At 39.8% G+C, this 20,841-nt stretch overlaps 1 protein-coding gene across 1 annotated transcript in view; it reads left to right on the top strand.

Annotated features, from left to right (window-relative positions):
- Positions 1-20,841, top strand: part of COL24A1 (collagen type XXIV alpha 1 chain) — a 124,265-nt gene that overhangs the window by 89,642 nt on the left and 13,782 nt on the right. Inside the window, exons 33-50 of the mRNA XM_088526064.1 lie at positions 985-1,038; positions 2,064-2,117; positions 2,357-2,410; positions 3,694-3,747; positions 4,334-4,441; positions 5,718-5,771; positions 7,830-7,937; positions 8,930-8,983; positions 9,577-9,630; positions 10,821-10,877; positions 12,522-12,575; positions 13,201-13,254; positions 13,360-13,413; positions 15,092-15,145; positions 16,488-16,595; positions 19,121-19,228; positions 20,404-20,511; positions 20,596-20,649. Coding sequence (XP_088382190.1) covers positions 985-1,038; positions 2,064-2,117; positions 2,357-2,410; positions 3,694-3,747; positions 4,334-4,441; positions 5,718-5,771; positions 7,830-7,937; positions 8,930-8,983; positions 9,577-9,630; positions 10,821-10,877; positions 12,522-12,575; positions 13,201-13,254; positions 13,360-13,413; positions 15,092-15,145; positions 16,488-16,595; positions 19,121-19,228; positions 20,404-20,511; positions 20,596-20,649 — 1,245 coding nt within the window. The remainder of the gene's footprint in view (positions 1-984; positions 1,039-2,063; positions 2,118-2,356; positions 2,411-3,693; positions 3,748-4,333; positions 4,442-5,717; positions 5,772-7,829; positions 7,938-8,929; positions 8,984-9,576; positions 9,631-10,820; positions 10,878-12,521; positions 12,576-13,200; positions 13,255-13,359; positions 13,414-15,091; positions 15,146-16,487; positions 16,596-19,120; positions 19,229-20,403; positions 20,512-20,595; positions 20,650-20,841) is intronic.

The following is a 20,841-nucleotide window of genomic DNA, read 5'->3' on the forward strand; positions in this document are numbered from 1 at the left end:
ATTGGGCAAAATACACAAACTGCTGAATTCCTCTCAATCGTGTACAGTTTATGTTTGTGCTACAAGTGAAGAGCAGGCTTGCATTATCACTGCCAGGTCATCAGGACAAGCAAAACCATGTGCATAGTCTATGAGGAAAAACTGAAAGGGAAAAGAATCTTTATTTGCTTGAAAGGCTTCTATTACAAATACAGGTAGTAACTTTTTTATTATTTGTATGAGTGTAATAGAGCAACAAGAATGTTATGTTTAGCATCTCTTCAAACAGGGATGAATCCAAAAAGGATAAATGGCTGTGAATTTTCTCAAAACTTAGAGACTGAATGCATCCAAGGTTTGACATAGGTTCACAGTGGATTTTAAAGCCAAAATCTACCATTAGACACATAAATCCTGCTCCGTGAGCAGATAAAGACATTTGAACTTGTACACAGAACTTGACCATACTGCTTTAAGAAAAGTGCCATAGGTGTTTTGTGATAAGCTTATTACTTGTACTAGGGTGCCTCATTCTACTAACCAAAGAGCTCCAGTCTGCAGTCCGTTACACCTCAGTGACTGTCTTGTGTAAACACAGCTAAATCCATAAAGTGAAGCACACAGGAGTTGGTTGCAGTTAATTCCGTACCAGACTGTAGGCTTTCCCACAAAACAAACCAGACAGAGTTTAACAAACCTTAATTAAACAAAGTCTTAGTTAATCAGGAGGACAGCTTAGTTTTGATAATAATTTACTTTTGGCCAAAAAGAAGGGGGATCTGTGCTGCTTTTTTGAAACCTGTTATTTTACAGTGTCAAGACTGGCAGTAACATTTTCAGTGCTCTTAACTGTATCTCATTGGGGTCCTTGCATACACCAGGGAATTCAGAATGAAAGACAGTAACATACACCTTATACCAGACAAAAACAAGACTGTATCGTGTAATTTAATTTCATGTTCTGCCATAACTGAATGATGCATCCAAAATTTTGTTTAATGCCAGGGTCCAAGAGGACAACCAGGAGATGCTGGCCCTGCTGGGGAAATGGGTTTTGAGGTAAACTTTTAAGCATCTGCATGTGTACTTACCAAAAATGCTCAAAGGACAGAATCTTCCTGGACCATCTGTTCAGGAATTATTTTTGTTTTACCTGGACCTGACTTAAATAACATGAACTATTGAGAATTTCCTTTAAAACTGTTACACAAGTAATGTCTAAAATGAGCAACTTCTCTTTTGAGCCCTGTCTTTAAGCAAATTTGCCTGACATCTTTACATAGAGGTTCAAAGCTAAGTTGAGTGTAAAGCGTTTTTTTTTTTTTTTTCTGGAAGAAGCACCATTCTTGACGTTAGCCTGCCCAAGACTGAGGGGTTGCAACTGGGACAGCATTAATCATATGTCTTTGTGAATGGTGGAAGAAGAAAAGCAGCTGCAGGCAGGCTAACTTTTGCTTCTATTTTTGGTTTGTTTTTAGTAGCTCTTTGAAAAATATGACAATATATTAGCCACATTAGCAGTGAAGTAGCTGAGGGATGAGCTCACTTAAAGGAGAGAAAAAAAAAAAACACTTTAGTTTATTCAAAGATAAGCACTTCCTCAGTCACCCAGAAGCCATTTTTTCTAACTACCAACTAAAAAGAGGTTTAAATGTAAACTCCATAAGATCTGATACCATTAACTCCTCAAGGGCTGAAGATCCCTTCACTTCTGTTCTCCCAGTGGTACATCTACTTGGCTCGAAGCCTACCTCTGATAGAGTTGTCGGTCGGGTTTTTCAAAAGACGGATTATTGCTTAGCCTGCTAGTAAATTATGATGAAAGATACAGGCTTAATGGTGCTGCTGAGTCTGCAGTATATTCCTGATCCACCGTGCAGTCCTGAACGTCTCCTGTATAGTCTTCTTATTGTCTTCTTCTATCAGTCTGTAGTAAGACCAAAGAACTGCGTTGTCCTATTTTTATTTTTCACACGTGCAGCTTTGCTAGTGTCTCATGTAGCTTCTCTGCATTATGGTGGCGTTTGGTAGTTGCAAAGTTGTTATTGGTGACTGTGTATAATTTTACCTCTCATACTATGCAGGGACCTCCTGGTCCTGTGGGAGAACCTGGCCTACAGGGAGAACCAGGTGCGAAGGTAAATGTTGAAATTGCCCTTTTCTGTGCAATGTACGTTTTCCAATTTACATAAAAGTAAGTCCAAGTGCTTGGTAGTGATCTGGTTCATTAGCGAAGTAAGTAATGAGCCCCTAAGAACAGCAAATGAGGCCTTAAGAAATACTGTTATCATGACAATGCCTGCATTTTTAAGTTGTATTGCTATTAGAAATATTGCCTCTTAAAATGAAATTATTTTACTTTCTTGTGATATCCCAGGGGGACACTGGAGCTTCAGGGAAGGCTGGAGAGCCAGGTGATCAAGGTTTAAGGGTAAGCTGTGGATGGAAAACTTCTCCTGAAAAGGAAAGTATGTTAAGAATCTTTCAGAAGCTCAGGTTAGAAAACTTTAAATTTTCAAAAGAATTCAAAAGGAAGTTTTTTTTATAGCTTTTAAAAACAAGCATTTGCAATGTTGAGCAGCTATCTAAGTGTCTCATGCCACTGAGAGGTATGTGAAAGGTGGTTTGAAGATAAAGCTAAATCCATGGGGGTCTAGCCCAACTGTTGAGATGACAGCACAAAATAATGCTGTGCACAGTGTGTACGGATACGTTAGCTAGGTCAGGTAATGTGAACATTATGTTCTCAGCAGAGCAGAGTTTCTGTACTGCTTTCTAATGTAGCTGATTTGCTTCTGGTGCTGTGGATAACTCATTCTGCCCTCAGCTTTACCAAGCACTCATGGCCCTGCTTATTCTTTGTGTGTCTTGTCTCCCCCACTTGGTCTATTTTTGAAATTTTTAAAGTTCTAATGACAGATTTTATACAGGATGCTTTTAAAAAGGGCAGAGTCCTTTCAGATTGAAGCTTTACCATATAGCCACTCCATTGTTCCAGTAGTTCCTTGCTGTCATATTCTCTTCCTGAGCGAAGTCTCCAGCAAGGTGGACCACACAATTCCTCCTGTCCTTGGAGAAAAGTAACTCCTGATACTTGTCCACAGTGGACACTCTGGTCTGCAGGACCATGTTATTAGTGCTTAGCGGCAATTTGCTTCTTCACTATGGGCAGTCAAAAGCTGCAAAAGGGTTTTTGAAGAGCAAGTCCTGAGAAAGGCAAATATCCTGGTATCTAAAATTGTGTGATGCGGTTACTACGGTAAGTAATGTGTTTTTCATGACCTTTATTAGTCACTAAACGTACCAAGATAGTAGCTACACATGTGAACATGAAGTTCTTCTCCTGAAGTTTCAGGAGAGAATAGGCATATTTTTGAGGTTACTGTAATTACATGTTACACACTCTGAAACCAAATGATCTCTGTGCTAGTAGGGCACCTCAGTGTTGCCTCCCTTTTTCTAATATTGATAGTCTTCTACTTTTTCCTTACATTCTAGATTCAAAGGGCTGTGATATTGTCACTGTAAATCAGTGAAAAATGAAGACAAATAAAACTATTACAACAGCATAGAAGTTGTCAGAATTTCAGAAAATTCAAAAGTATAATGAGTATGTGTAAAACCAAACAGCTTGAATTCTTTCAAAGCAACTCTTCTTTGCAGAGAAATTTAGATATCACCATTAACTGTCTTCAATTCCTCCCTTTTTGTAAGGGGGAACCAGGACCTCCAGGAGAAGATGGTGTTCAAGGAAAAGATGGACCAAAGGTACTTTCAGTATTTAAAGTAAATGTAGAGCTGTCATTAGTTTAAGAATCCAAATCTGTTTTAAGTGCACAATTAACACATAGTTTAACACAGGAGGCTCTAACGGGGGATAACCAGACTATTTATGGGGTTTTCTGTGCCTTTTAGGCACATACCTACAGTGTAAGAACTGCAAAGTTGTGCAACTTGGCAAAGCAAACAGAGGCTGGAAAACTGAGTAGAGCTTCTTTGCATGGTGCTCATGATGCAGCAGAGAGCAAGCCCAAGGCTGTCCCACTCCCTGCATCACATCAAGGCCAGTCAGGGACTGCAGTGGGCACCAAGGGCATTGCACTGTGTCACAGAGGGCATCCTTAGGCCATTGGAATGGCTAAGCCAAAAGTCTTGTTGTAGGAGAGAGTGTACAAATCTGCAGGGGTGTACAGTGAGGTAGAACTGTAGCCTGATGCAAAACTGGAAAGATCCCTGTCAATTTTAGTGAGCTTTCTGTCTGATCGGGAGATCTAGCAAATTCATGTGCAACAGCTTTTCTCAGTAGTAAGTAATTTTGTTGTATATTGACAAAATTTTAAAAAATTTGTTTTAGGGAGACCCTGGAGACCAGGGACTTCCTGGAGAAGGTGGTGAAAAAGGAGAGATGGGAATACCAGGAATTATAGGTCTGCCTGGTGAACCTGGCATAATGGGCATCCCTGTAAGTGTTTTCAAGACAAAATGGATGTTCTATTTATTTGTTTTTGTTGTTACTCTTTTTAAAATTTTGCTTGCCTTTATTTTAGCTCTTGCGTATGGACATAGTCATTTATCTGTTCAGCTTTTTGGAGTTGGTAGATAGAAAAAATTAATGGTCTCCCTATCTTAAATCTTGGACCTCTTAGCAAATAGTGATTCCTTCTCACTTGTCACCCAGCTGCGTACATGACACAACCTGGAGCCTCTCGCTTCTTATCTCTTCTTGCCAGATAATCTTCTGTCATTGGTCTCTATCCTTATCTTCATTTGAGGCTGTCAGCAGTCTCAAAGTATTAAATCATTCTTTAAATTTTAAAACACCCGAAGAAATTGGAAAGATACATATAGTGCCATAAATTGTGCAGTAACAGTTTTACTCTTTTGTGTGTCTTTGGTTTCTCATGGTTTTGTTTAGTGCCCCAGGACTATCTGGCTTCTAGTTTAGATAAAAAGTTCCCCAGGGCCAAGAAGTGCCATTTTGAGGAAGTGTGTAAATGAATGTTTATACCTTATAGCATACTAGATTTGGCTCCAGTTTAAGATTTTGTGTTATTAACACACATTTGTGTTTTATATTATTACCACCAAATACATGTTTAGCTGTTGGTCCTTTTAATAAAAATTGATAACAGAAGGAAAATTTTAAAGAGCGTTTATGGTAAAAGTGGTTTGTCAAACACTGTGGTTTCTTTATCTACAAAAAAATTGCAGCATGGACACCCATAGCACAGGATTTCTTCAATTACTTTCGGTAATTAAGGTGTCTTGTGCCAGGCCGTGATACTTCTGTTGATAATTCTGTGCTGGGGTATAAAGCCATGTCCTTGGTGGACCCTCTCTCCTTACCTTGTACTTCCCCTGTAAGGAGGCATATGCCGTTGAAAATAAGAAGAAAGAATTTCATGATTCCATATTGTTCTTAAAAGACACATTGGATAAACGTATTATGACAACACCAGTTGTGCTCTTTGTCCTTACACAATTTTATTGCTAAACTAGTATTTTCTTTCTGGACAAGATTCATGTTTTTTTTTCCTCTCTTTTCACTAGTTTGGCAAGAATCAGGGATTACTTATCAACCTTCTGCTGTTGTAGCTTGAAACAGTTCTACTAACTTAGTCACAGTTAATGATTTTTTTTTCACTCAACTCTGTGTTCCACTCAGGTTATCTAATTTGAAGCACAGTTTAAACGTGTTCCAGAACCTTTTTCAATTTTTTTTCTCCATAAACATACAGGGTCCTGAAGGAATCCCAGGAAATCCGGGTCAGAGAGGTCGTCTAGGGAAGAAGGTAGTACTTTTCATTTTCCCCAGTTCCCTTTCTTTTTTCTGAAACTTGAATTTACATTATGAAATAATTCTAGTCAATCCCTTGACACTGACGAATGCCAGTCAGTGCCCTGAAAGACACCAAGAGGCTTTATGTTACATATGTTGATAGTTTAATGCCTCAGTCTAATCACACCAAGTCTGTCCCTGTTTTATGCCACACTTCAAGCCAATTTTTTTTCCCTAGCTAGCCATAGCAATTGGAATTACCATGGTTCAGCAGTCAAGATCATTTGGGACCTTAGGAAATTTAAATTTGGATCAGGATGTGATTTGGCAACTCAGCGTATTTTCCAAAGTATCCAAAAATGTTAAGCTTCGGTTAAAACCCAAAGTAGGTGGAATGCCATAGCTAAGCCGCTCTCCATCATCTTTGAAAGATCCTGGAGAACGGGGGAGGTGCCGGAAGACTGGAAGAAGGCCAATGTCACGCCAGTCTTCAAAAAAGGCAAGAAGGAGGACCCAGGCAACTACAGGCCAGTCAGCCTCACCTCCGTCCCCGGAAAAGTGATGGAACGGCTCATACTGGCCGTTGTCTCCAGGCACATGGAGGACAAGAAGGTGCTCAAGAGTAGTCAGCATGGATTCACCAAGGGAAAATCTTGCCTGACTAACCTGATAGCCTTCTATGATGAAATGACCGGCTGGATAGACGAGGGGAGAGCGGTGGATGTCGTCTATCTCGACTTCACCAAGGCTTTTGACACCGTCCCTCACAACATCCTCCTGGGCAAGCTCCGGAAGTGTGGGATAGATGAGTGGACAGTGAGATGGATTAGGAACTGGCTGGATGGCAGGGCCCAGAGAGTGGTGATCAGCGGTGCAGAGTCTAGTTGGAGGCCTGTGGCTAGTGGGGTCCCCCAGGGGTCAGTCCTTGGTCCAGTCCTGTTCAATTTATTCATCAATGACCTGGATGAAGGCACAGAGTGCTCCCTCAGCAAGTTTGCTGATGATACCAAACTGGGAGGAGTAGCCGATACCCCAGAGGGCTGTGCTGCCATCCAGAGGGACCTGGACAGACTGGACAACTGGGCGGTGAAAAACCTCATGCAGTTCAACAAGGCCAAGTGCAAGGTCCTGCACCTGGGGAGGAATAACCCCAGACACCAGTACAGGCTGGGGACTGAGCTTGTGGAGAGCAGCTCTGCGGAGAAAGACCTGGGTGTCATGGTGGACGACAAGTTGACCATGAGGCAGCAGTGTGCCCTCGTGGCCAAAAAGGCCAATGGGATCCTGGGCTGCATTAAGAAGAGCGTCTCCAGCAGGTCGAGGGAGGTGATCCTGCCCCTCTACTCAGCCCTGGTGAGGCCGCATCTGGAGTACTGTGTCCAGTTCTGGGCTCCACAGTACAAGAGGGATGTGGAGCTGCTGGAGAGAGTCCAGCGCAGGGCCACAAGGATGATCAGGGGCCTGGAACATCTGCCCTATGAGGAGAGGCTGAGGGAGCTGGGCCTGTTCAGCCTGGAGAAGAGAAGGCTGAGAGGGGATCTAATCAGTGTATATAAATACCTCAAGGGAGGGAGTGCAGAGGACGGTCATGGTATCTTTTCAGTGGTGGCCACTGATAGGACTAGAGGAAATGGCCGGAAACTGAAACATCAAAAATTCCATAGGAACTTAAGGAAAAATTTCTTAACAGTGAGGGTGACAGAGCACTGGAACAGGCTGCCCAGAGAGGTTGTGGAGTCTCCTTCTCTGGAGATCTTCAAAACCCGCTTGGATGCAGTCCTGTGCCACGTGCTTTAGGTGTCCCTGCGTATGCAGGGGGGTTGGACTAGATGATCTCTAGAGGTCCCTTCCAACCCTAAGCATTCTATGATTCTATGATTCTATGATTCTATGAATGGCTTTAGCACAATTTCCTTCACTCTCCAGAGTTCTAGGTACAGACCTACTAAAAACTATAATAAATGACATGTAAATGTAATACTCTTAAAATAATAAACTCAGAATAGACATAAACTGCCTTTGAAAAATTTGCATCAATCTCTTACTGATTTTAATACAATAACACAAACAGGGGGAAAAGGGACAGCTTGGCCCTCCTGGAGAAATTGGACCGGCTGGTGACTTTGGCCAACCTGGAGAAACTGGCCCTAAAGGTGCAAGAGGAACTCGAGGTCCTTTGGTTCGTATAAATGATGCTTGTTTAAGAGTCCACGTATTTATGGTTCAACAGCACTGTCTCTCTCCATGCAAAGAGGCAGGTCACAGCTGAACTGTGTACAGATATTTCTTTGAGGCAGCTGGAGATGTTAAGCAATGCTTAAACTGTAGGATTTAGGAGTCCGTCCCACCCCACTGGATTTAGGAGTCCATCCCAACCCCTGCATCCAGGTGTGTGCCATTGCCTCTTCCTTGTCAGAATGAGACCCATGTATCAATCCAGATAGAAAACTGGGCATAAGGGCCTACAGGGTATCCGTGCTCTGGTCAGGTCCCACGTCTGGAAATCTGGAATTTCAGATAAAGACTACTGGTGGGGAACCTGATCTGAAGTTAATGAAATCCAGTGCGTTTCCATTAACTTTGTCACCCCCATGGGAAGCCCCTCTTGTCACAGACTGCCTGAGCTTACAACCAGTCATGTAATAGCAGCATGGAGGCACACGCAGCCTCCACAGCAGGGAGGGGACAGGCCTGTCATGCCTGTCCCACAGCCACCAAGTGCAGCAGGTGTATCCCTGCATGCATGGAGTATATAAGTAGCTACCATTAGATATTTTCAAGCAGTATTTTCAAGTAGGAAGGGCTCATTAGGAAAACTGTTCACATGCGGCTTCCTAAGGTGAGGAGCACGCTCAGCCTCTTTTGGATTACTTCATGTTTATAAACAGAGCTCCTCAGCATCTCTGAAAGTGCAGATGTTTTCCTCTTCGATCCTAATTTTGCACTGGGGTTATATAGATAAGACTGAAAATTTTGACCATCCATTTTACAGAACAGAATAAAAAATATTATTCTTTACCAAATATATGTGGAAACAAAAAAGTAATTTGTAGTTCTAAAATCTCAATGTTTCTCAAGATTTTTTTTAACCTGATAACTCTATAAAGTATGCATGTTGGAAAATTTTAAAAGGAAAGTCATTTTTCTGTCATTGATTATTGCATTTTACAGGGACATTTAGGAGTAATGGGACCTGAAGGAGAGCCAGGAATTCCAGGTTATGGGGTGAGATTTTTACTGAACACTCACATTCCAAGTAATTCTGTGGTACTCTAAATAACTTTGTATATCATGGGAGGCCTGTTGTGTCCAGCATACACATTTATCCTAGAGTGTGAGATACATATTGCCTGCTCACTCTGAGCAGTGATTGCACTCAGTGGGCATCCTGGTAACTTCTTGGCCAGAGAGTTTCCCTTTAAGTAACTATCAGCTCACTGATTGAATGACATTTTAAGGGTATGAAGATATTGTTGCTTTTGTTGAAAAATAATTCTTGTTCTCTGATGACCATCATAGGAGGTTGGAGGCCCTACTTTTTACGGACTGGGCTGCTTTGTCTTCAGTATGAACAGTACCTTCCATCTGGGGCCCTAAACTTGCCTCACCTGCCACTAGTCCTGCTGAGACCTTTGGTTTCCCTGTGCCCCTATATTTAGTCTGGCTGTGTCCATTAATTCTATGGCACATCATTAACATTATTAGGAAACATATATATATATATATAAAGTACCTAAAAGGATGCTTACACTTATTTTGTTAATTAATATGTTATTTAATTGTTTTGAAAATGATTGTTGTTCTGTTTGCTCCATCAGGGTCACCAGGGTCCTCCAGGGTCCCCAGGATCCCCAGGCCCCAAAGGAGAGAAGGTATGGAGATGATAAACAATAAAGTAACATAGGAAACATATAGAAATAGAATATTACTTCGTGTTCACTTTTTTTTTTCCCCGCAACCTGTGTCAAAAGCCACTGTATCAAAATTTATTTCTGAGAGTATATGAAATATAAGCTTGTGGAAACAGATCATTAGGAGACAAAGATCTGAACTGTAGGGTTCAAAACACAAAGTACCCATCGTAAAAAAATTATCTCATTAGGTAGCACCACTGACCTAGCTAGGGCTGCTGACATAAATGATCAATGTGGAACCAGCAAATTATTCACTTAACTTTAAGCCTGTGGGTATTCTCTTGCATTTTCCTGAGAGTCCAGCTCAGGTGTACAGAAGGCTATGCTTAACATGAACTGTTTGCAGGATGTTGCCCCAATGCTGCTATTTCTGTGTCAATTTCACTATTACTCTCTTAAGGCCCAAATCCCGCAGACAGGTTGGTTTGCCTACCCAAGTCTGCGGCCCTAAGCAGGTACAGGGATCCCTCATATAGACTGAATTATTGGATCTCCATCCATGCAGAGAAGCGTGTTCTTACAGTATAACAGATTTGCAACAAAGTCTGAAAATAGGCAACTAGAGGGGATTTTATAAATAACTTTTGAGGCAATTTTCCAAAACAATAATTGAACACTAAATTGATGAGAGCTAGAGGTCCAGCTTGCTTAGTCACTTCTGAAAGATATCTCATGCATTTTTAAAAACATCTGTTACTTTGGATGCTGGCTTTCTTCATACTTAAAATAAAGTGTGGTCCTGATCAAGCTGATGGTTGGAGTCTTCTGTTCACTGTGTTTATCTATAAGGAGCATATTTCTTAAAACAATGGAATAAATCTTATTGTTTTACCTCTTGTCAAATACCCGAGTTCTTTTATTCCCATGATATAAAAAAATGATTACATGGACATTTTATTAAACAGCTGTTTTATAGTTGCCTTTGAGAACAGGGCATGTATTTATTTATTTTTTAGTTTTAAATGTGCTTCTTAAAATGATTGTGCATGTTAAAAAGGAGTTTTCACTGTGTTAAATTCACAAGCATCCTGCTACTACCAGCTATGCAATATGCTCTGTGTGGGTGTATTATCAATATCTGAACATACATGCTTTGCAGGCACTATTGAATTTTCAAGCAAATGTTTTAATACTTGTCTTTATTTTAGGGTTATCCAGGCGAAGACAGTACAGTTCTTGGACCACCTGGGCCCATAGGTGAACCAGTAGGTCTTTCTTTCTCAAAAGAATTATTTTAGCCCTTCAAGAGACAATACAGTCTGTTTCTGAAACTTATATCGCTGTCTCGGGAGTTAGCACCCACTAGTACAAAAATGTAGAACACAGGTCCTTAAATCAGTAATCCCTCTCTGAAAAAAGCAGTCATGTGCTTCTAACTGCTTAAGAGTATTTACCCTGTGTTTAATTACACTAATGCCATTAATCTGTGTTTTAGAGCAGCACAACTTAAAACAGAATTTTTGTCCTCTTAGTTTATCCTAAATTATACCTAATTGTTTTACTAACCAGAAATACATTTTCACTTCTTTCATTATCACTGCAAAGCTAGTTTAGCTTTGAGAGAAGAAGCTACATTTCATAACCGTTTGTTTGCTAATTTCAATGTGGAGTATTTCTCAGCAGCAATTGGGAATATGTCCAAAAAAAGAATTCCATCCCAAAATCCTACTAAAGATAATTCTTGTTGAGACTTTGATGGTGCCAGAAGTACTGCTTGTGCAGTCAACTTCTCATCGGATTGCCTTTAATCTTTACACCTCATCTCTCCCAAAGTCAAGATTATAAGACTCTGATGTAACCAAAGACAATGTCTGGGTCACATTTTTCACCTCATTATAGAAATCATGAGAGAAGAAATTTCTGTGTCCTAGCTGAGCTGACTCAGCCCTGCTGACTGAGTAAGCCTTACAAGCAGGGTCTTCCATCCTGCGGATCCCATACAGGAAACTTGCCACAAGGCTGCACAAACTATGGGGAGTAGAGGAACAGTTGGCTAATAGCATTGATGGATGAATATGTAATAGATATATCTAATCTATTAATTTGCAAACTATAGGGGTAGACCACAGTTAGCGATCCCTAGCCAGTTCTTCATGATGAGTTTTTACTTCAGAAAAAAAGGCAATTCCTTATGTATTATTCTGAGGAGAGAGAGGCTGGATGTCTACTAACTAGTCTTGGGCATCCTTACTTTATATGCACATGATTCCCTTCCCATCACTTTATTTGTGGCTGAGATTTTGTCCATTTGCTGCAGTGAGAGTTAAAATTCCTAGGAGAAATCTCCTAGGACTGCAGCAGGGACAGCTGCAAGACTCTCAAGAATCACAGCACTCCCTGAGCTCCTGCGCATGTCTCACACCTGATGCCTCCCAGGCAGGTGTGCTGGGGGAATGAGGATGCCTTTTCACTAGAACAAACTTGAAAGAAGGTCTGGATATAGCAAATCATTTAAAAAAATGTGCCTTAGAAACAAACTCTCTTCATTTATTCAGGAACTGAATATTTTTAATTCTGTTCTCATATATGAGAGAGTGTAGGCTTGGAGAAGCCTGCCAGATGCTCAACTGAGATCGATACTCTTATTTGATTTATGGCCATATAAGATCTATCTTTTAGCCTCTGGTCTTCAGTTGCAAAATATTTTAAACAGTGTCTCATGTCTGACAGTAATACATCTTGTTTAGAAATAATTCATGTTTGTGTTTTTAGACAAGCTAGCTTTAGTATTTCTAATCCTTGATGTAGGCTGAATGGTTGGTCTGTTTGAGAGAAATTCCAGCTTTCTCTTCACTGTGTTTCAGCACTATGTCCAGCTGCTAAATTGTGCCTTTTTCTTTTCTATGCAGGGTCCTAGTGGTGAACGTGGAGATAGGGGAGAACCTGGTGATGAGGGCTACAAGGTATTGCAGCTTGCTTTTCACTTCTTTTTTTATTTGAATGCAGTGTTATACACATATATAGTGTAATGAAACAGAAGTATCGGGTGTTCTCTCAGAAGTGTGTGCACAGAAGTACATGCTAGTGCCTCACCGAACTGATCAGTTAACATTTTTCTTTGAAATCTAAGCCCTGTGGTTTTATAAATCTCATCCCAATAATTATTCCTTATCCTACAGTTTTTAAGCAAATATAAAATGAATGATACCTTCATTCCGATGATGTTTTCTTGCTGCAATATAAAGACACAGTTTTGGATGCAAGGTTTCCTGTTTGAGTTGCACAGACAGTCGAGATCAGGCATGATAATAAATCAGTGAACGAAATGTGATCTGTGCTCGTAGCATTGCAGAAATGTTAAAACAATGTATAATTCTCTCTTGCAGTAAGTTTTGTGTAGGGAATTGAAAGAAGAAAAGATACCCACAGTTTGTTCCCAGGAGAGCTGAAAATCCTTTATAAACTTATCCTTGGAGCTGGGGGCGTTCAGCCCCTTCCAAGATGGGTATGAGAAAGAAATTTGTAGCTCATTGAGCTTGGCATCCTGAGTTATCTGTATTGCAATATATTTTATTTTCTGCTTCCCAGGGTCATGTAGGTCTTCCAGGGCTTAGAGGACCTATTGGACAGCAGGGGCCTCCAGTAAGTGTTTGAAACAGTGAGAATTCGCTATTGGTTGTTGAAAATTCATTTTCATCCTCATACAAATAATTTTTAAAATTTATTTAATGTTTGCTCTTTCCAAAGGGAGAACCAGGTGAAATGGGGGAACAAGGACCAAAAGGAGAAAGAGGTTCTGAAGTAAGTAGAAAAAAATAGAGAAAATCTGCACTGAATTTGAATTTGTATGCTTTTACAGAAGTTTGAATTTGTATACTTTATGTTCAACCTCTACTTTCCATAGAAAATAAGGAAATGTAGTGTGCGAATCATAAGGCTTCTTTTAAGAATAAAGCATAATTTCTGACTGATGTTCTGAATGATGATATGGTATTTGCCTTTATTATTCTAGTGTGACAGAAAGGTCAGGGATCTCTGCCACTTGTTCTCATGTTTCACATTATGTCAAGACTTTTAGAACTTGAACTAGCATGTATCATTTGAATCCCACTTAAACCCGTATCGTTGTCTTCCACTATGATTTGATGCCCTAGGCAGATTTGTTACAATATTTTTCTTAAGTTGTAAGAAAACTTGAGTCTTTTTCTAAGAAAACAAGTTGTCTTGTTGGACACCTATGTAACAAAAATATCTAGATTCCAAATCGGTCAAATCTAGGTTCCACATTTTTCATAGATTTAGGCTGAATTTTGGCTAACTAATTAACAGGAGATTCTTTTTATTGTATGTTCAATTTCAAGTCCATAAGAACTTAGAAAGAATATTCAGCAAGGACTAAGCAATACTTTCACATCATCCAGAGATGTGAAAGATATGGACTTAGATCCTTATGATATGGACTTAGAAAGATATGGAGATAATGGAGAGCCAAGAGCTTCCCAGGGCTCCAGCAGTGTTTGTGATCACTTCCAGCAGCGTACAGGCATTTTGACAGGTGTAAATCAGAACATTTAGATTTAAAAAGATCTTAGCGTTTTTACCTTTTTGCATGATATATAATTTTAACTTATTGCAGCATAGTAATTTTCTACCTTTTGTTTTAAGAAAGGTATTAAAAATTAATACAGAAAGTCTAGAAAGTACTTTTTCACTTGATCTAACAAGTATTATTCTTGTCCTTGCTGTCTGAGTGGTTGTATTTTTGAGAGGTTGAATGTAATTCCTGTCCACATTGTGATTTATGAATGATTTCTAAAGGTAGAGAAATGCTTTATATTGTTTCATTCCATAAAAAAACACCATATAAACAATTATTTGAAGTGCTTTTGATCTACTCTCTGCTTTTCTTTGATGGTATTTGGCCTCCTGTGTCCCTAGGTCACTTACGAGAATGTTACCTGCTATCCATATCACTCGGTTATCCATAATTACAGATTTCTGGCTCAACCACACCCCCAAAGTCTGGTTTACAGTATTTTTCATGTGCATTATAGTTTAAAAAAAACATTCCCTTTTATGACAATCTAGTTTTCTAGTACCTCTTCCACACATGTTCAGTACATCTACATTGCTTTTTCTGATATTTGTGATTTTCATTTTCATTATGAAAGTTGTTGTACAAATATGTGGATCTTAGAGCTGAAAATGTCAGCTTTGCAGTGAATAACTTTTTATGACTGTTGTTGTTGAAAATGATCTGAAAGCTACAAACTGCCCATTCAGGAAAGGGAAAATATATACAAGTCTACCAGAAAATATATACACTTCTAGAAGAAGTTTCTGCTGTGTCCTGAAATGGAAATGATCTGATCCAAAGCCAGGCAATGTGAGCATTTGTCTATAAGGGAACAATTGTGAGCTTTTCTTAGGGGATTTAGTTAATGATGTTTGTTGATTCCCAAATATTTCTAACTTCCAGGGACCCACAGGGAAGAAAGGTGCTATGGGTGAAGCAGGCAAACCTGGAATTCCTGTAAGTAACAAAATCCTACCATTTATCTTCTGTTTATAAATAAAAGAAAATGATGGATAAAATCAAGTTTGACCTGTGCCTTGGTTCCAGATGGACTTTTATATTCTGTGGGCATTTTTCATTATTCCAGTAAAGTTGATGTAGAAGCAATTTATGTGCACTGAAAACAACATTCCTATTACCTGAGTACAAAAGAACCCCTGTGAAAAATAAGAATATTTTTTGAGAACATGTTAAATGTTCTCAGACCACACTGAGTTACTCAGAACATGAGAAGTACAGCTGCTGTGTGCGTAACAAGGTGCTCCCCGCTTGTCAGGTTACATAACTAGCTCATCCGTCCGTGTGGCTCATGGCACACGCGGAAGGGGTCGTGTCCCAGTGTCCCAGGCAGGCTGCTGTTTGCTCCTGGCTCCCTTCGGGTCGCCTTTGAGCCCCTGCAGCCTGCAGAGGTTGATGTCTGCATGTGCATGGCTCATGTAGCTGGCAGCCTCCCTGAGCTTGCTTGCTCTCACTTACCCTGACCTCGCTCCTGCTTCAGCTGCTCTAGGGAAGGCATCCGGGGCTCCGCGAGGGAAAAGCGGGAGTGGGAAGCAGGGTGTGCTCTGTAAACATAACCAAAAGAGACATGCATCAAGGCTATTTTAGTCCTCTAATAAATAATACCACACAAGCACATATTATAAATAACTTTTACTACCTCACATCAAAACATTGCTGGTAACCAGAGAAATACAGCTGCTTCCCAGAGCTTGTACCTTCTGGACAGAGTGGAAGAACGGCCTTTTGAGGACAAGCAGACTGTGTGTCTTTGTAAATGCTTGGCTCTCCCCTCTGAAGGACTGGAGAGAGAGCCTCAGTTGTGCAGAACCATGGAAAAGACAGAAAGGCAACACATACAAGAGAGGAGGAGAACACAGTAAAAGTGGGGCTTAGGGAAATCCCCAGTGCATCCCCAGTGCAAGACTGATCAGGAACTAGAAGTTAGAAATGAGACTAGGATGACACACTTCATATTCTGCATTGCTGTTGTTAAGGTATCTCCCAGGACTGACATGCAGAGAGGTTGGCCCCGCAGCCAGCCCTGGCACACAGAGGGGTCAGCAAGACCCCTTGTGGTTTCAGCCAGATTTCTTCAGAGCCAGCAGCCCAGCAGTCTAAGGTCAAGCAATAGCATTTTAAACATATATCCGAACTCAGAGCTCCTTCTGTGAGTATTCATCTGGGTCACAGGGTCTCTTATTATGTAGGGTTTAGGAAGTACTGTGACTGAAATCTCGTTCTGTGATGGAGGAGGTAAAGAAAATCAACCCTTTTTTGCTTTGTTTGAATCTGTTTCAAGGGAAAACCAGGGCCAATAGGGCAAAAAGGAGCAATTGGGTACCCTGGACCAGAAGGCGTTCCTGGGAACCCTGGAAAACCTGGACTGCCAGGGAAACCTGGCCATAAGGTAAGTTGCCTTCCACATTGTTCTCTTTAGATCTTTATGGATTGTGAATTTTCCAAGGTTAAAGTATTTAAACAGAAGGAGCTATTCTCAGTTTTCCCAGCATCTTGAAAATGGGACCAATTCTTTGTTTTCTTTGTCTTTTGCTATTGATATGCTGGATAGGAAGTAAAGTTAAAATAGAGAAAGAGTGCTGTCAGGATAACTATTTTATCACCCTACATCACCAGTAATATCTACAGTAGAAGAAAAATGTTGTTCTGCCGTGAGACTTCACAATTCTGTTTGTGAACACAAACCATAGACCCCAACTCATCCCATCACTTCTCTGTTGGTCAGGTTCTGAGATCATCCCACACTTCCCTTTTTGTCTTTGAATTTGTAGGCTGCATCTATGTGTCTAGGCAATTTTGAAGCTTCATCCAAAAACAGTGAAAAGGAGTGCAAGGTGTTACAGGTAGTGCACAGGAGCTGAAAACATTCCTGCTACCAGATTTTTCATCTGTATTTAGCCGTGAGCAAAGGGCAGCTACCAGCCTGCTTTCTCCTTTAGCAAGGATGCAACAGCTCTGCATTCACTCAATAGAGAGAGGGGAGAAAGTTCCTTTTATGATTTTTTGTTATCAGAAATCTAGCTGCATCGATTTAATCTGTATTATTTCTCAGTAGTTTTAGCTAGATAGACCAATAATTTTTATATATCAAGTTAAATATTATGGGAGGAATTCTTCAAGGTGCAGAATGAGGCACAGTTACATGTCTAGTTTTGCATATTTGGTTGAAAAAGAAAATTGAAGAAGTTTCCCAGAGGGGGCAGGTGCTCCTTATTCCAAGCTTCTGTTAGTCTTATTGAACTTCATTCAAGTATTTAAAATTCTTCAGAGCTTTTATAAGAGTATTACTCCAACAAACATTTACATTCAAAACATCCTGTTTCTTCTCTTAAAACACTACTTCGTTACTCTGTATTAGCAATAGATAGTAGCATTATAATTTGTAATGCAGACAGATTTTTAAGTGAAACTTTTTTTTCCTAATGGAAAAATCGGACAGAACATTGGCTATATAAGCCTACCAGACTATAAGTCACAGTACTATATTCAGAAGACCTGGAAATAACATTTAAGATAAGTTACATTTCATGTAATCTTTATTTCTGTAAATGCTTAAGGAAATGGCATATGAAAAGAAAAAAATACGCACACACCCCATATATATGTATATAGATATTCTATTTTTACAACTAAATGACATCACAGAAACACTTATTATGGTTGGGACAAATTACCATTTTGTATTTTTAACATGGCAGTTGGCTTAACTCCATGCACTCAGTAATATGTTTTTTCATTATAAATGTTCATTCTCTTTTATGTCTGATGTTATGGTGCATTTTCATAACAAATGTTCTGATTTTTCTTGATGTGGTAAAGCTATTCTTTTATGAATTCCTTCCAAGTACACACAGTCAAAGACATATTAGTATGTCTTGTTTATAAGCAGGCATGTTGAATTTTGAACATTTCTGAAGGAAGGTGCTTCCATTTTATGTTTTATTATGTTCCATTGTTATGCTTTGTTATTAAAAAAAAATCTTTTTTGGACAAATGAATACTTTGAATCTGGACAGTATTTTCAGCACATCTGTAGTGAATTAATTTAGCATCTTGTTTTCATCAGAACAAGCTCCTTATTGTAAGTTCAGAATCAGATTTTTAACTAAAAAGAACACAACATAGATTTGCAAAGACCATGCACCTCTCATCCAAGAGAGATCTCAGGGAGTCATTTTCTATACTTAAGATTAATGCTTTGTTTCTGCGTATTTCAAAATAGAATTAGAAATAGGGGTGGATGTTAAAGGCTGTTAATCTGAACATGCAAGTTTTCAGATATGGAAGAAGTTTCAGGTCTCTCATAAACTATTTTGTATGGTTCCCATTATCCTCATGGAAGGTAAAAGCAGTTACTGGTATGCCTACAAGTGATTCCAGACATACGTGAATGTGCAATTACAGTGGGCAGAAGGTTGGTCACTATTTCTACCTCCCTGGCACCAGCAGCTGAGTAGCTGCGTCTGGTTAGGAGGGTGCTGGTAGGGGAGTTGCTCTGCATAAGCCCCAAGAGGCAGCAGACTCTCTAGGATCCTTCCAGAAGCCTTTGCGCGTCAGACAGGTGATTCCACAGAATCCATAGCAGGATATTTAGGGTAGGAGAGAATGAGGTTCTAGAAGAGCAATGAACTGAACACTTGCAGAGGGCCAAAGCAGTGATTCCTCAGAAACTGTCACTTCACTCACAGCAGAGGTAGCTAAGTGTAAGTGATTTTTGCTTTTGAAGTATTTTCAGAAATCTAGATGATACTGCAGATCATAGTATTTATGTATGTTTTGATGTACTATCCACCTGTGCATACAGAAAATATCCAGAAGTATTGTTTGATTGTATGTTGTTTGCCTATTCTATCATGCAATGAAAAAAAAAGTTAGGTTTTTCTGATGGTAATCAATTATTTTGGATGTGTTAAGGGTAATAAAGGAAACCCAGGAATAACCGGTCTGGCAGGTTATCCTGGAGCTCGAGGTCCCAAGGGATTACCAGGCATGCCAGGGGCCATGGGAGCACCAGGACTAAAGGTACATCAGTGGGATCTTGTTTAAGTACAGTATTATTGATACCTTTTAGACTTCATACTGCAAAAAGTGATTGTGAGACTATGGCTAAATCACATGAAGATTGATATCAAAACGTTTGAAGGGTAACATTGCAGCTTGTGCTGACCTCACTTCTGTAAACTATAAGTAGAAAGCAGAGTCCCCATCTATCTGTCCAGATGCTACTTCCAGCTCTAGCACCCATTCAAAACTCTGTGTTTTTATTCATCAAAGTTTTAGGGCCAAATGTTTCCTATCTTTTCTTTTTAAACTTCCGTAACTGAGACAAGAGACAGGGTAGCAAACGTATTTGAATATCAAAGCCATTTATTGATGAATAACTTACCCTTTTTCAAGGGTAAGTCCCAAATTTGGGGGCTAGCAACTGTCTGGGATGTTCATTTATCGTAAGACTGAAATTTTTCTTATTCTGCCCTGTAAGAACTCTTGAGTGTGCTCCATTTTCCAGACAGTTCCAGCTACTGACAGCAACATAACCTCAAATTCTATTGATAATATTAACTATACATGTTTCAAATAGTAAAAGAAGCAAAGAATGGGAATGTTATGGAAATAATTTTTAGGACTTAGAGAAGAACTTGTAATTTAAGACAATGATTTACAGTGTTACATATGGTTTAATTGGTAGCCTTTGAGACCTTAAATTATTTGTAAATTGGGGGAAGAGAATACTGTCTCCTTTCCTAGCTTTCCATGAAACTATTCCAGTATAAACTATACTCACTATTTGTAGTGACTTCTTGCCACTAATCCCAATCTGGATTATACCCCTCTGTGTATACAGTGAGATAGAGGAGGTAGTTCCTGTTCAGAAAACTTGTGATCTGAAAAGACAGGGAATAGAGAAGATGAGGGGAAAAGGATACCACATCATGCAAAATAATCACATTAAATTAGAGTGGGCCTATTGTATCGGTCCAGAAGTCGGTCTTTGGAGCTGAAAGCAAACACCTAGGAAAGAGTGTAAGAGCAAAGCAAGCTTGAGAGCATGTGCTCCCAGCCATGACTTCTTGCAGTTCTGTAATGCCCTGAGCTGGCTATGGTTTCTATATACTTAATACTCCTGAAATCTTCTCTTTACTTTTATAACTGTCATAGTAACGATAATAAAGGCTGTATTATCTTCCTATCCACAGGGTGAGAAAGGGCTTCAGGGTCATACAGGAAAACGAGGCAAAAGAGGCCTTCCAGGATCACCAGGTGACCAGGGGCCAGCAGGAGACACTGGACTGAAAGGACAGGCTGTATGTAATCACATCTGTTGACACAAAACTAGTCCAAGAGTTTCCAACATAAAATAATAATGAGGATGCCTGATCCTGTTACAGGGAGAACATGGAGATCAAGGTTTGATGGGGTTTCAAGGATTCCCAGGTCCAAAAGTATGTGTTCATTCTTTTCTATTAGATTTTAAGCCATTTACAGACTGAAATTCATTAGGAAAGCACAGATTTAATCAACTTTAACAATAATTTGTTCAAGAACTACCTGAACTGCTGGGAAACTGCAGGTAGAGTTTTGTACTGCATGTCCAAAGAGTGAAGTTCTGGATCAGTGAGCTTGATATTTTCCCT

The sequence above is a fragment of the Tinamus guttatus genome, unplaced genomic scaffold (assembly GCF_059628265.1).
Source record: "Tinamus guttatus ecotype Peru unplaced genomic scaffold, ASM5962826v1 Tinamus_guttatus_pri_ptg000242l, whole genome shotgun sequence".
NCBI lineage: Eukaryota > Metazoa > Chordata > Aves > Tinamiformes > Tinamidae > Tinamus > Tinamus guttatus.